We start from the raw sequence: 13,629 nt of genomic DNA, 5'->3' as shown, positions 1-13,629 counted from the left end.
ATGAGTATGTTCTTTGAAAAATTTCCTTCCCGTGAGAATAATCTATGATGCTTTTTTTCTGTTCTAAATAAATTGGGCCATTTCCTATTTAGGTCACTAGTAAATCAATAAATTGGAAGTCAAGAAATTCTGAGCTACAAAAGGCAAATGAATGTGTGTCCCAGGGTTCACCAGAATAGAAGCAAACACAGACTCTGACCTTCTGTTTCTTCCCATAACCCTATTTTAAGAGCCCTGGAATTTCGTTATTGTTCAAATTATATGGTTAATTTTGTTTTCGTTTTTAAAAACAGTGCATGCCATTGTGAAATTATCAAATAATACAGAATTTTGTGAAATAAAAAGTTAAAATTTCCAAAAGCTACCTTTCTTAAAACAAACCCCAGTGTTCAAAATTTCTAATCTGTTTTTTGTTCAATTTTCTAACAGATGAGTTTTTCTGCATTTAATATTGGCTACAATATTAATCTCAGTTAACATCTGATCTACTGGTTCAAAATAGCATAGATTTCCCCTTGCCGATCCTTATGCATTTCCTGATACAACCTGCCTAGCTCTCTCATCGTTTTCTCCTCATTTGTTTACTGTTCTTTCAGATGTCTGGAACCGACGTGACAAACTTCTGAACTTTGTTTACCAAGTTATATGTAACAGGAAATCTGCATTGAAACTTTTTCTTATGAAAAAATTACATAGGCTCAACTATTGAATTTTTAAAAAATACTTAAGATAATTCACTGACAACCACGTAATGTTATTGGAGAGTCCTGGTCTGTTTCCCAACTGGGAGATCAGCATTAATAATGACACTTAAAAAGTAGTAGAATATAGATCTTAAGAGTTGAGGGTCAAAGAGACTTGGTTTGAATTCTGGCTCTGTGGTTTACTCACCAGACTGAATGAGGCATTTAGCTCCTCCAAGTCATAGTTTCCTCATCTGGATGGGGATAGGAGTTTCTAACTTGCAGTGTCCTTTTGAAGATTAAATGAGATAGTATATTTACTGCCCTGGTACTATGTAAGCAAATACAAAGGATACAGTAAATTTAAAGTAGTATTATATTAGTAGCCTGTCCTTCCCTTCTTAATTATATCACAAGGACTCAGTTTAAAGTAGTTTCCCCTAAATTTACTGGTTTTCTAAACCACTCTTCTTAAGATGGATCATATGTATAAATGCCATCGTATAATTCTGTGGGCATAGTTAAAATACAGAAATGGTCTCTTGCATTCCATCACTAATTTCTATGTTGGACAGCTTTCTAGTGTTGCGCTTACACTATGTTCTTTAGGAAACTTTGTTCTAAAATTTTTTACATGTAAGCAATGAAACCAGCCTTGACTGCTCCAGGTTTGCACAGAGGAATGAGTCTTTTGGTTCAAGATTCAGTGCAAATTACTGAGGGCCAACCATCATGGCAGAGTCATTGACATAACATTTTAGAAGTCATCCAAAGGTGAATTATACCCATCTTCTCAGGCAATAATCTTCTTGTAGATCTAATGAGAGGCTTGAAATATTGTTACCTAGGATAGTAAGGAACACAGATCCTTAGTCCTAGGTCTCTATTCCACAGCTTCTGCAGAAGAAATAATTGCTACTTATGTTTTATGCAAATGGATATGCCAATTTGTAGTAGTGTATAGATTTTTGACATGTACATCAAAATGTACATAATTGTCTAGTTTTCACATTTTCCCTATGTGGAATTTCATAACTATTAATTTTAGAATAACTAGACAGTCAATCACTTAAGGTTAGAAAAGGCCCAAAAGAAAAATTCTCATAGCCAAGGTTAGATTAGATTTGCTTAAAATATTATACCCAGGTATTTGTTAAATTTTCCATAAATAAAGTTCTTAAATATATTCATCTACTGGATATTTCTCCAAAGCATTATATTTTCTGGCTAACAAAGGATTCAGTTAGGATTTTCAAACCATTTTCTTGCGTGAAGAACAACCATGTTTTAGGTATGTCTGTTCTATTATTGATTTTTGCTATATTCTGTTGCACATATCAAAAAAGAGTTAAGCAGAATGGCATCCTTCTTCAGTAGCTCATCAGATGTGGTCTCTGTGTGGACTAAAGTACAGTATCAGGAAGGATTCTAGCCTCAATGCTTTCCCTAAACCCAAGAGAATAATAAAACATTTCTTTAATCATAGAGAACAATGTGTTACTATTTCTGATATTAAAAATGGATTTTAATGAAATCTGATTTTTACATCTACATTTAATTGCAAAATTATTAGTGAGTCTTACAGAGCAAATAAAATATACATAGCCTCTATGTTAATAATGTATTTTTTGTCTTTCTCAATGAATTTGAGTAGTTATGGAAACTGTCTTCAGAAAAATTAATTTGGTTAAAATTAAAATGCCCTTATTTCAAGCACATTGTCCTACATACAAATGGATACTATTAATACATTCCCACTGAATAAGTTATTACTGTCTGTACCTTGAAGGTACATTTTATAGTAAACATTCTTGCAGACCCATCAGAGTGCCATCATACCAAAACTCAGGTATCATATGTGTCTGAATTTTATATTTACAATAAAAATGGCATAATATTACCACCAGTGCTTAAAATGTTTAAAAACATCTTATATTTTTCTACCATATGTTTTATTACACTTATATTCCAAATCAAGTATAAGCTACATGAAATCAACTTATATTTTACTCATTTTATAACTTCTTACTTCTCATAGTACCTCACATCTTATATTGTAAAAAGTGGATATTTAAGAAATATTTGATAAATTAATCAATTTCATAGCAGTATATTTGGGACTTAATGATAGCCCCTAAAATTAGTTACCTCAAAGGGGTAAGTAACTACATTTCCAGTGTACAAAATCACATATATAAAGATACAGAATCCCTCTTTTTAATAAATCAATGTATATATCTTTGTATATTCCAATAATTACTTTAGATCCCAGGAAATAGTAGCATAAAATTATTTATTTTAAAAACTTGGCTAGAATTCTCTAGCATGTAGCATTATTTTGAATATTAAGATGAAATTTTGAATAATGTTATTTACTTTTAAAATTACATTGGGATTTTGATGGACATTTTTAAAAAGTTTAAGTTACTTTGCATATGATTAAGATATTTAGTTTTCCATTTTTTCTTCTACAGGTATTTTTCATGCATTCAACCTTTGCATTTCTTACAATACAGTTTTCTTATTTATTTATTTATATAGGCACTGAAAGTTTTGTGTCTAGGTTTTCCAAAAGTATTTTATATTTTTGTTTCTGTTATGAGTGGACTTTTTTTATAGTTTTTTAAATAATGACTGCCAAATCTAGAAAACTGCTAGTATGATTTTCTGGAAATTGGTGTCTCAAGTTATTTTTTTCATTTACCTTGACATTTTATATCACTGTTTAAAAAATACTGCTGTATCCTTGTCTACCCCTTTACATACTGTTTAACAGACTTGGCCATTCTAATGTTAATGGGTTATATTGTAACCCATTTGTTTTTATTTCATATATATATTTTAAAATAAAATATATGCCTATATAACACAGTTTCAATTCCTGAATATCTTTTCAGTTAAAACACTTGTATCAAATACATAATAAATTATTATAATTCATACAAAAATATAAACCTTTAGCTATACATTTTAGCATAACCTAGATATTCTTCAGAATAATGATGAATTTAGGGTACAAGCTGTTAAGAATGTCTGATTAAGGTGTCTTATAGCCACATTTTTTTTGCATGTAATAACTAAATTCCTTTTGTTAGTCTTAAAATAGTTTTGCTTTATTTTGCTTTACTGAGAATAATGTTTCCCATTATCTGTTAAATTATGAGGATTTTAAACTCTTCATGTGTATTATCTCTTTGGTCCTCACAGCATTAATTTCAGTATTACAGAGAGGCCAGAGTCTTATCTAGTGCATATCATAGAAGTACTCAATAGGTATTTGTGGAATTAACCAAGATAAATACCAAGATTAAAACAACTTGCCAACAATAGAAGCAGAAAAAGGAATATATGACCAGACATCTAATTTGGCTCTATTTTCAATAGATCATTCTGTCTGTTGAAAAAGGAATAAATAATTATGAGACCTATCTGATAATATACTCAATATTTTGACATTTTTACATGCTGCTATATAATAGTTCTGTGCTAAGCCTTTTATTTACATTTGTTCATTGAATCCTTTCCATCAACCTATGAGGCAAATACTGTAACTATGCTTATTTCAAGATGAGAAAACAAGCAGAGAGAGTTAAGTAACTCTCTGAATTCTTAGCACAGAGCTGATTTATATCCACTTAGAACAAATATTGCTTCTAAATTTATGACTAATTGATTTCACCTCTGTGTGTCCATAAGCATTGTGAGATAATAATAGATCTTCAAACCTTACCTATGTAATGGGAAGTAGAAAGAAAAGTTGACCTTTCTACTGCTTGGTTCTTACCTCAAGCCAGACCATGCCCTGTGACTGTAATCAGAAATATGAATCATTAGTACTGATTTTCCTTTCTTGACATTACTCCATCAGAAAAGTCATGGGGATTTCTCTAAAATTGCCCTGAGGCGATTTTTCACAACATATATATTTTTGAAGGTTTTCTAAACTGTATACAGAAACCTTCTGTTTACAGAAGAAAAAGGTGTCAGAGGATGAGATGGCTGGATGGCATCACCGATGCAATGGACATGAACTTGGGTAAACAAATAGTGAGGGACAGAGAGGCCTGGCATGCTACAGTCCATGGGGTCGCAAAGAATCAGACACGACTGGGCGACTGAACAATAGCAACAACATCATACAGGAAACATGTGTGCAGAGTCTGAAATCCAGAGAGTGTTGTGGTTTAGAGGCATTGGTGCTTCTGATTGTTTTTGATCACATGCCCTACTTTAACTGCACCAAAATGTTGGTTGGTTTCAGTGAGGCTATTTTCTGTGGGAATTCCGGTCTTGAGACTATGTTCCCTTGTCCTCAAATGATCTTCTGCTTGAGTTGATCTTCTGGGGTGATTCTACGCGTTGGGAGGAAGTGGTTACCAAGGTCTGAATTCGACAGGCATTTGAGAGACAGTAATAGCCAGTGACTTTTTCCTGAGATGTCACTGTGTATACAGTCTGGTATCTGTATGAATCTCTTAGTTCTATTAACAGTTGTGTTTTCTTCTGAAGAAGTTGTCATTACCTGTTTTGTACTTCCTGCAGTGGGTTCTGTTTTAGTAAATAATGTTAGCTCTCTGGTTCTCTTTTCTCCACCACAACAAAAAATGGTATAAAGATAAATTTATTTCAAGTACTGAATGGACTCAGGGAAATTTGTTTGGAGCCAAATGTATTTTGGTATTAACGGCTCATTTGCCTGGTTTGATTTTGCTAAGCCCTTCTTATGTACACAGAATAGTGCTGGGTACTGGAAGGCACAGAGATAAAGGAGGAAGGACTTTTGCCCTCCAGAATCTCACGACTCAAAATGAACTGAAGTTATAACTGAGGGCTGTGTGAGAAAGTGCAATGCTGGAGGAAGTGCTGGAGTGTGTTGTAAAGGGTACAGTGAGCAACATGCCCATGAGGAAATGGTCCAATGATAAAATATTCTTTGAATATAATCTTGCATGCTCAGTCACTCAGTCATGTCTGACTCTTTGCAACCCCATAGACTATAGCCCACCAGGCTCCTCTGTCCATGGGATTTTTCCAGGCAACGATACTGGAGTGGTTGCCATTTCCTCCTCCAGGTGATCTTCCCAACCCAGGGATTGAACCTATGTCTCCTGTATTACAGGCAGATTCTTTACCACCGAGCCAACAGGGAAGCCAATATAATCTTAATTCTCATTATAAACCACTAAAATTGAATAGAATTTCTTCATTAAAGTGAAGGCAATAAAGAAAGAAATTAGAGGATTACCATAGATTTCTTCTAACTCTGTAAATTTATAAAATAAACTTGAGTAAATATATTAATGTAACTTTCAAAAGTCCTTCTAATCAGAGTCATGTGAATCTTCAGCAGTATTTCTCAAACTTGTTATGGTTATTTCAGACACTGGGTGGACTCATGGAAATTTTTTAGGATCCACTCTGTTATTTTCCATCCTAAAAGGAAAACAAACATTTCAGATCTACAATAGTGATTTTTAACCATGTGTATTTAGTGAAACAAAATGTGTACAAATATAAAACATGCATGAGCTCCATATCCTTACAGCTTATAAGCTATAAAGCCAAAAGAAATATTAAATTAAGTAAAAACAAAAAAATAACATTTGAATTAATGATATTGCGAGAAGATTTTGTTTGCAGAAGCCAAATCACCAATGTTGAGACCAGTGTCAGTGGAAAGATATATTTGTGCTTTTTGTTTCACTTGTGTTTGACTTGATTCTTTTAATTTTTGTGTCTAATGGTCTATCATATGCATCTGTGGCATTATCTTGGTCATAATTTTTCTTGCGTAACAAATAGCTTACTTTTATCTATGTGATGAGTCAATTCACTTAATAGTATACCCCCAAGTACAATACTGAAGAAAAATATATCATTAAACATATCCTGTGATGATTCTATTGCCATTTTTCTACTTATAAACTATTTAAAAACTTTTGTTCTTAGAAAAAATCATAACATATGCTTTATTTAGCATTTTTTAAGTCCATTTATTTTGTTTTCTCTTTAGCCTGTGGCAATTTACATATATATTACCTTGCCTTATTTCGTCATGATCATTTAATTTGCAATTTAATACTACCAAAGAAAAGTTTTGTCTTTTTAAATGGTGAAAGAATTGCGTATTAGTAGCAGACAGGTGCAGCTATCATATTTAACATCAAGCCCTGCTCATCAACACTAAAAGTTCACCTCTGATCACTTGGCAACAAGTGTCTTGTAAATGCAAACCTGGGAGTTGAAGTCACTTTGTGATGTCTAGTCATAAATGTCATCCAGCTTGTCCAAAATATGCTTACCTCATATTAGCAGTTTTAATCATCAAAGTGGAAACACAGCATTTTAAAATTCTCCTAGTATTCAAGATCACATCTGTAGATTTCTAGTAGGCAATGATGCCAGTTAAAGAAATGCTGGACCAAAGAATATTGGGCAAATACCTGATAACCAAGGAATAGTTCCCATTTTCCCCCCCATCAGGAAAGATTGGTGATATTTCTGAGGATAACTACACACTTTTTTCTCTTCCTCAGCCTTGATCTTCTTTCTTGGCAGTCAATAAACCAATGCCTTCTTTGTTTTTACCTGAAAGAACTCTATGAAGGAGTTAATAGAAGAGAAGGCCTAAACAGGGATCAGTTAAATGAATGGAATAACTTAAATATATTCATGTCATGCTGGCATTTCCCATGGACTCTCTCTCTTCCACTGCACCATGAACTCTTTGAGAAAGGGGCAGTATCTTACATCCTATTTGATTCCTGGTATATGATACCATGCCTAGCACATAGTAGGTACTCAGAAATTGTTTGCTGAATGAATGAATATTGACATGAATTTGGGCGAACTCTGGAAGATGGTGAAGGACAGGGAAGCCTGCTGCTGCAGTCCATGGGGTCGCAGAGTTAGACATGACTTGGCGACTGAACAACAACAACAGTGATATGATGTGTATCAAATAACACGTTCCACTGCCTTGTTCCTGGAAGCATATGACCCATCTCTTGTCATTGTGATAAATTAGCTGGCCCTGTAGAGAACTAGTCTCAGCCTGCCTCTGATACGTTCTTAGTCACTTAGTCGTGTCCAACTCGTTGCAACCCCATGAACTGTAGCCCGCCAGGCTCCTCTGTCCATGGGGATTCTCCAGGCAAGTATACTGGAGTGGGTTGCTATTTCTTCCTCCAAGGGACCTTCCCAACCCAGGGATCAAACCCAGGTGTCCCACATTGCAGGTGGATTTTTTACTCTCTGAGCCACCAAGGAAGGTCACACCTCTGTATTTTTTGGCCTAAAGAATCAGGCCAGTTGTCGTCACTGCCTCATAGTTGATATCTGGAGTGATGAGAAGTTTCCCAATTGGCATATTTCCTCCATTGTCTTTCCCTTTCTTTCCCTCACCCTGTCATCTTTCTGACTCAGGGAGCTATGATCTCTTCCTTATCCACAGGATATCATAGGCTCCATACAAGCAACAGTCAAGAGCATGCTATCTTTTTCATCACTCACCCCGTTCCGTGTGGTTCCAGTTAAATGAGTAGAAGAGAGAGTTCAGCCTGTTTGTTTTCTGGTTTTGTTGTTTGCCTAGTCCATTGTGGTGATAGACTAGAGGTAGCTTTTGTTTCTTCAAGATCACAACATATTGTTAGTCACACTTATAAGAGTACTTCTTTGGTCAAGTTCATTTTTTTTCCAAGATAATTTTTTTCTGATTTAGCTTTCTTTAAACCAACTTTTATATCTCTTATCAAAATAGAATTTACCTGATAATGGGCCTTGGTTTCCATCATGTGCTTCAGACATATGATTATAACACGTGAGGGAAAATGTTCTGCTTGGTTTGAGACTTCAGACTGAAATAACCATAAGCAGAGAGGAGAGGCTGACTTTTCTTTTCTTAGTTCCTTTATATATATGCCTACCATTTACCTATATGTATATCTATATCTGTATTTCCAGTAGCTAGCTGCTATATAGTATATATAATATGGCTGTAATATTATATACAATTATGTAAAACATAATATTTATACTGGCAATAAAAGGCAGAAAAGTTGAAAATATCAAAGATTAGGTGCTTCATGTACTAGCACATTCTGTAAAATGGATCTAAGCAGAAGCAGCCTAGGACTAAGCTCAGTTTATCATTTCCAGTAAGCTATGTGGTTAAGAGCACACATTAGTGAATTTTTCATCTCAACAGTTGAACCTTGTCTTCACCTCATTACTTTCAAGCCTACAGGTAAATTAGAATTTGAAATTTGGGATTATAAAATCTAATTAGAACTTTATTAAACTATCAAATAGGAAAACAAGCATCATTTAGCACTTAGAGTAAAATTGTGTATTTGTGTTGACTGTATGTTCCTATCAAAAGCAATGCTTTCAGTACCCAGTTTATGTTCTTATTTTTTTGTCTTCTTATCAAAATTGATATGGTGTACTTGGAAACGGCATAATGTAAATGAGCGGAAACAACCAAAAAAATTTATATTGAATTTATATTCATATAAAGAATTGAGATTAACAAAACAGTGACTCTTTAAACAAATGAATGCTGGTGTTATCACATATATCTATAATAAATAATGGTCCAAAATTGTGTTTTGTGTGTGTATATATAAGTATAAACACATTTGCACTAGTGTACATATAGTCTGTTTCACCAACTGTAGTAACTGAAGATGTTTTAGGTTTCAGTTATTTGAAAGAGCCACATGCTTTTATACCGAATATATAATTTACAGATAGTACCTACTTCCAAGTAGAAATGTGCTCATCATGCATAATGTAGAGGTATATCCTCAGGAAAACAAATGAATATCCTATTTGGAATAACAAGGAATCAAATGGTCCAGACTGTTACTTATAGTCAAGCCCGCAATAAGGCTTTAACTCAAAGCAGAGACTGAATTTTATTGGTTGGTTGGTACTGCTACCTGTAGTAGTATTTGAGTAGCAAAAGATGAGAACAATAAATTTTTTTTTTTATCATTGTTAGAAATGGGTGATGCTGATGCTCATGAGGGTCCTCCTTGAAGACAAGGACCACATTTTACTTGGATGCGTATTCCTAGGGCACAGTAGCTACCACACAATAGGTACCAAAAAAAATGTGGTGACCATTCTTTTTTTAAAAAATGGTGCCTTAAGTACTGAATTATGTTGCCAACGTTTACTACACATATTTGAATTCTTTATTTGCTTGAATAGGGAGAAGATCCAATTTATCCGAACTGAAGGGACTCCAGGATTGGTGCGTCTTTCAAGTGATGCAGACCTTGTCATGCTGCTGAGGTATGTAACGCCTTTTCAAAGTGGGAAATCTCCTATCATCAGGCATTCTGAAGCACTTTAAAAAATAATGTGCTAGAATTGGCAGCCAGTAAGTGCTTCTTTTATTCTAAAAGACTTGTGGAATACTCATGATGGAGATACAGGATACTGATTTAGTGATAAGTCATTTCAGATTTCATTTCTTATCACTAGAATCAGCTTGATTTTTGTTTTACCCTGCTGGCAGAGGATGCAGTATTAGGAAGGGGAAAGAGACCAATGAGTAGAATGTCCCGCCACAGAATAAGGCAGAAGGTTATACCTCGCTTACCGCGTGAGAGTAAAAGAGAGGTTTATTTGTATTTTCATCCAAAATTTTTTTCTCAGAATGTCTTTTGTCCCCTTTTGCTGATTTGAAGTTATTTATTTACTTTATGGCTTTGGGAATTTAAGTTTGGGAAATCAGAGAAGAAAGTTGAAATTTGGTCACTGGTACTCACTGCCAACTTGATAGACTTTCATAAAACTGACCAATTATATTTTCTTTTTTAATGGTTAGATGGGGTTTGGTTTTGAACTTTAGGGGAGTTTAGAATGGAAACCTGGCAAGTTTTTAAGAAACTTTTTCAGTTTTGATTATTTTTCAAATGTAGGAGACCAGAGTAAAATAATATTTTGCTTTACCTAGTGGTTGGGACACCCACTATTATAATCTCCATAGAATTAAAGGGAAGTCATACTGGGCCATTATCAAGCAATGTTTTATTTATTCCAAAGTATTACTAGTCTCATTCATATTATTCATGAGAATCTTAACTCTAACCATTTATACTGCATGCTTGATTGCTGCCATATTTGTAAAACTAAAGTCAAAAAGTCATTTTCTTTTACTCTACAGTTGGAACATAACTCAAAGGGATATAACCATTTTTCATGGATATTTTCCTTCATTTTATCCTGAACATGACCTATTTGATGGATAAGGGTCACTTCTCAGGCTAGATGCTAACCCTCAATGTGGTGTTTAGGCAGTTCTGAAAGCAGGATGTGGCATGCTAGATATTCATGAAGATTCTTGGTCAATAATGTGGAATATGATGTTTCTACCATAGTTGAGTTGTTGATAAAATAGCAAGTTTTATTACAAAATTCTGGCTGGGATAGGACTCTTTTGATTCATTATAGAAGTCCGTGGTTTTTTATTTAAAGAATTCTACTGTTGGAATTAGTAAAAACAAAAATGATTACGAAACAGAAATCACAATTATTGTATATCTTCTCTTAGTAACCTTTAATGATATAGCCCTAAATATTTTGAGTTACAATATAGTTTATAATATTTGTATGTTGGTAAGCACTATAATTTGCATGAGTTTCTATGTGTTATGTGGTTGAATTTTAAAATATTTGAAAAGTGATTTGTATATAGAGAAAGACTACATTTTTCACCTTTAGGAAAATAGATATGTTTTCTGAAGCCTTTGGAGAAACATGAGAAATTTACTTATATATTAATAGCTTTATAATTATACATACACGTGATAAATGATATTTAATTCTAGTCTTTTACTTCATTTGGATTAGCAAATAAATGATTTTACACTGTAACAATATATTACATGTGCATGCTTAATAAATAATATTTAATGATTATTGAAACATTTTGGGATACTCTCATTTATTTTTTATTTTGCTTTGGAGTTTGAATCATTTCCATCAGTTACTATAAACTCAGGTGGTGGATTTGTTTGTTACATAGATGGAATCTCTATGTCTGTTTTTATACTTTTTGTCTGTTTGTTTTTTCTTTCAATTTAAAAATATTTTCTTGGGTGAACTTTGTAGAACATGAATTATTTTTTAATAAAAATATTTTTATTAATGTATAATTGATTTATGTGTGTGCATGCTGAGTTGCTTCAGTTGTGTCCTACTCTTTGTGACCCTATGGACTATAGCCCTCCAGGTTCCTATGTCCATGGGATTCTCCAGACAAGAATACTGGAGTGGGTTGCCATACCCTTCTCCAGGGCATCTTTCCAACCCAGGGATCGAAACCATGTCTCCTGCAACTCCTGCATTGCAGGCATATTCTTTACCACTGAGCCACTGCTAATGCTAAGTCACTTCAGTCGTGTCCGACTCTGTGCAACCTCATAGACAGCAGCCCACCAGGCTCCCCCGTCCCTGGGATTCTCCAGGCAAGAACACTGGAGTGGGTTGCCATTTCCTTCTCCAATGCATGAAAGTGAAAAGTGAAAGTGAAGTCGCTCAGTCGTGTCCGACTCTTAGCGACCCCGTGGATTGCAGTCTATCAGGCTCCTCCGTCCATGGGATTTTCCAAGCAAGACTACTGGAATGGGGTGCCATTGCCTTCTCCGACTGAGCCACTAGGGAAGCCCATAATTGATTTTTACAAAACTATATTAGTTTTAGATGTACAATGTAATGATTCAATGTTTTCATTTATTGTATTCCATTTTAAATTATTATAAAAATATTGGCCAGATTTTCTGTGCTGTACTTTATATCCTTGTATCTGATTTATTTTTTTACCTATATACATTGTCTGTTTCTTAAAAAAGAAAGTCATTCCTGATACAAATGGACTTGAATATCAGCAAGCTGCAATATAGAGATGATACAGCTCCAGGAAATTATTCATTTCAAAATAAACCCATGTAAAGTTGTTTTCCAATATAGCTATTATAAACTTAAGACTTATAAAATAACTTTTCTATATTTGTTATTGGTTATTCTATTTTGGCATTAGTGATAAAGAACCTGCCTGCCAGTGCAGAAGACATAAGCAACATGGGTTTGATCCCTGCATCCGGAAGATCCCCTGGAGGAGGAAATGGCAACTCACTCCAGTTCTTGCCTGGAGAATCTCATGGACAGAGGAGCCTGGTGGGCTACAGTCCATGGGGTCATAAAAGAGTCAAACATGACTGAAGCACCTTAGCACACATTCTATTTCTATTCTGTTAAATTATAAAAAATGTACAGAGCTTATATAGGAAATGATTAATAAATTTGGCTACATTGGAATTGTTAATTTATGTAATGAAAGCCATCACACATAAAGACATAAAGGCAATAAACTAGAAGACTATGTTCACATGATATAAAACAAAGATATCATGAATACAAAAAGCATGCTTTTAAATCAATTTGAAAGAAAATAACCCCAAAGAAAAATGAATAAAGGATATAAAAAGGCATTTCAAAAGAATCAAAGCATGAATAGCCAATAAACTCATGGAAAGATCATAGTAATAATAAAATGCAATTTCAAATAATGAGACACTATTTCATGTTATTCAATTGAAAAAATAAAAAAGTCTGATAACACCAAGTGAGAAATGGGAACTCCATATTGTCTGTATTTGGTGGTATTGCAGTTCTACAACCTCTTCAAAGAACAATTTGACAGTATTTTGTATGGATAGAAAACCTACACGAATGACTGAGCACACTCTGCTTTTAGATATATACCATATGTGTACGTGGAGAAGGAAATGGCAACCCACTCCAGTACTCTTGCCTGGAAAATTCCATGGACAGAGGAGCGTTGTAGGCTACAATCTATGGGGTTGCAAAGAGTCAGACACGGCTGAGCAGCTTCACTTCACTTCATATGTATACTAAGAAACTCTATTATGTG

General features: G+C 34.1%; 1 protein-coding gene across 2 annotated transcripts in view; it reads left to right on the top strand.

The window, feature by feature from the left end:
* Window positions 1-13,629, top strand: part of HECW2 (HECT, C2 and WW domain containing E3 ubiquitin protein ligase 2) — a 446,473-nt gene that overhangs the window by 370,681 nt on the left and 62,163 nt on the right. For both annotated transcript variants that reach the window (XM_024981178.1, XM_024981179.2), the window contains one exon: window positions 9,900-9,983. In XM_024981178.1, the coding sequence (XP_024836946.1) occupies window positions 9,900-9,983 (84 nt within the window). The remainder of the gene's footprint in view (window positions 1-9,899; window positions 9,984-13,629) is intronic.

This window comes from Bos taurus, chromosome 2 (genome assembly GCF_002263795.3).
Source record: "Bos taurus isolate L1 Dominette 01449 registration number 42190680 breed Hereford chromosome 2, ARS-UCD2.0, whole genome shotgun sequence".
In the NCBI taxonomy this organism is placed as follows: Eukaryota; Metazoa; Chordata; class Mammalia; order Artiodactyla; family Bovidae; genus Bos; species Bos taurus.
This window is presented reverse-complemented; position numbering and strand designations above follow the sequence as displayed.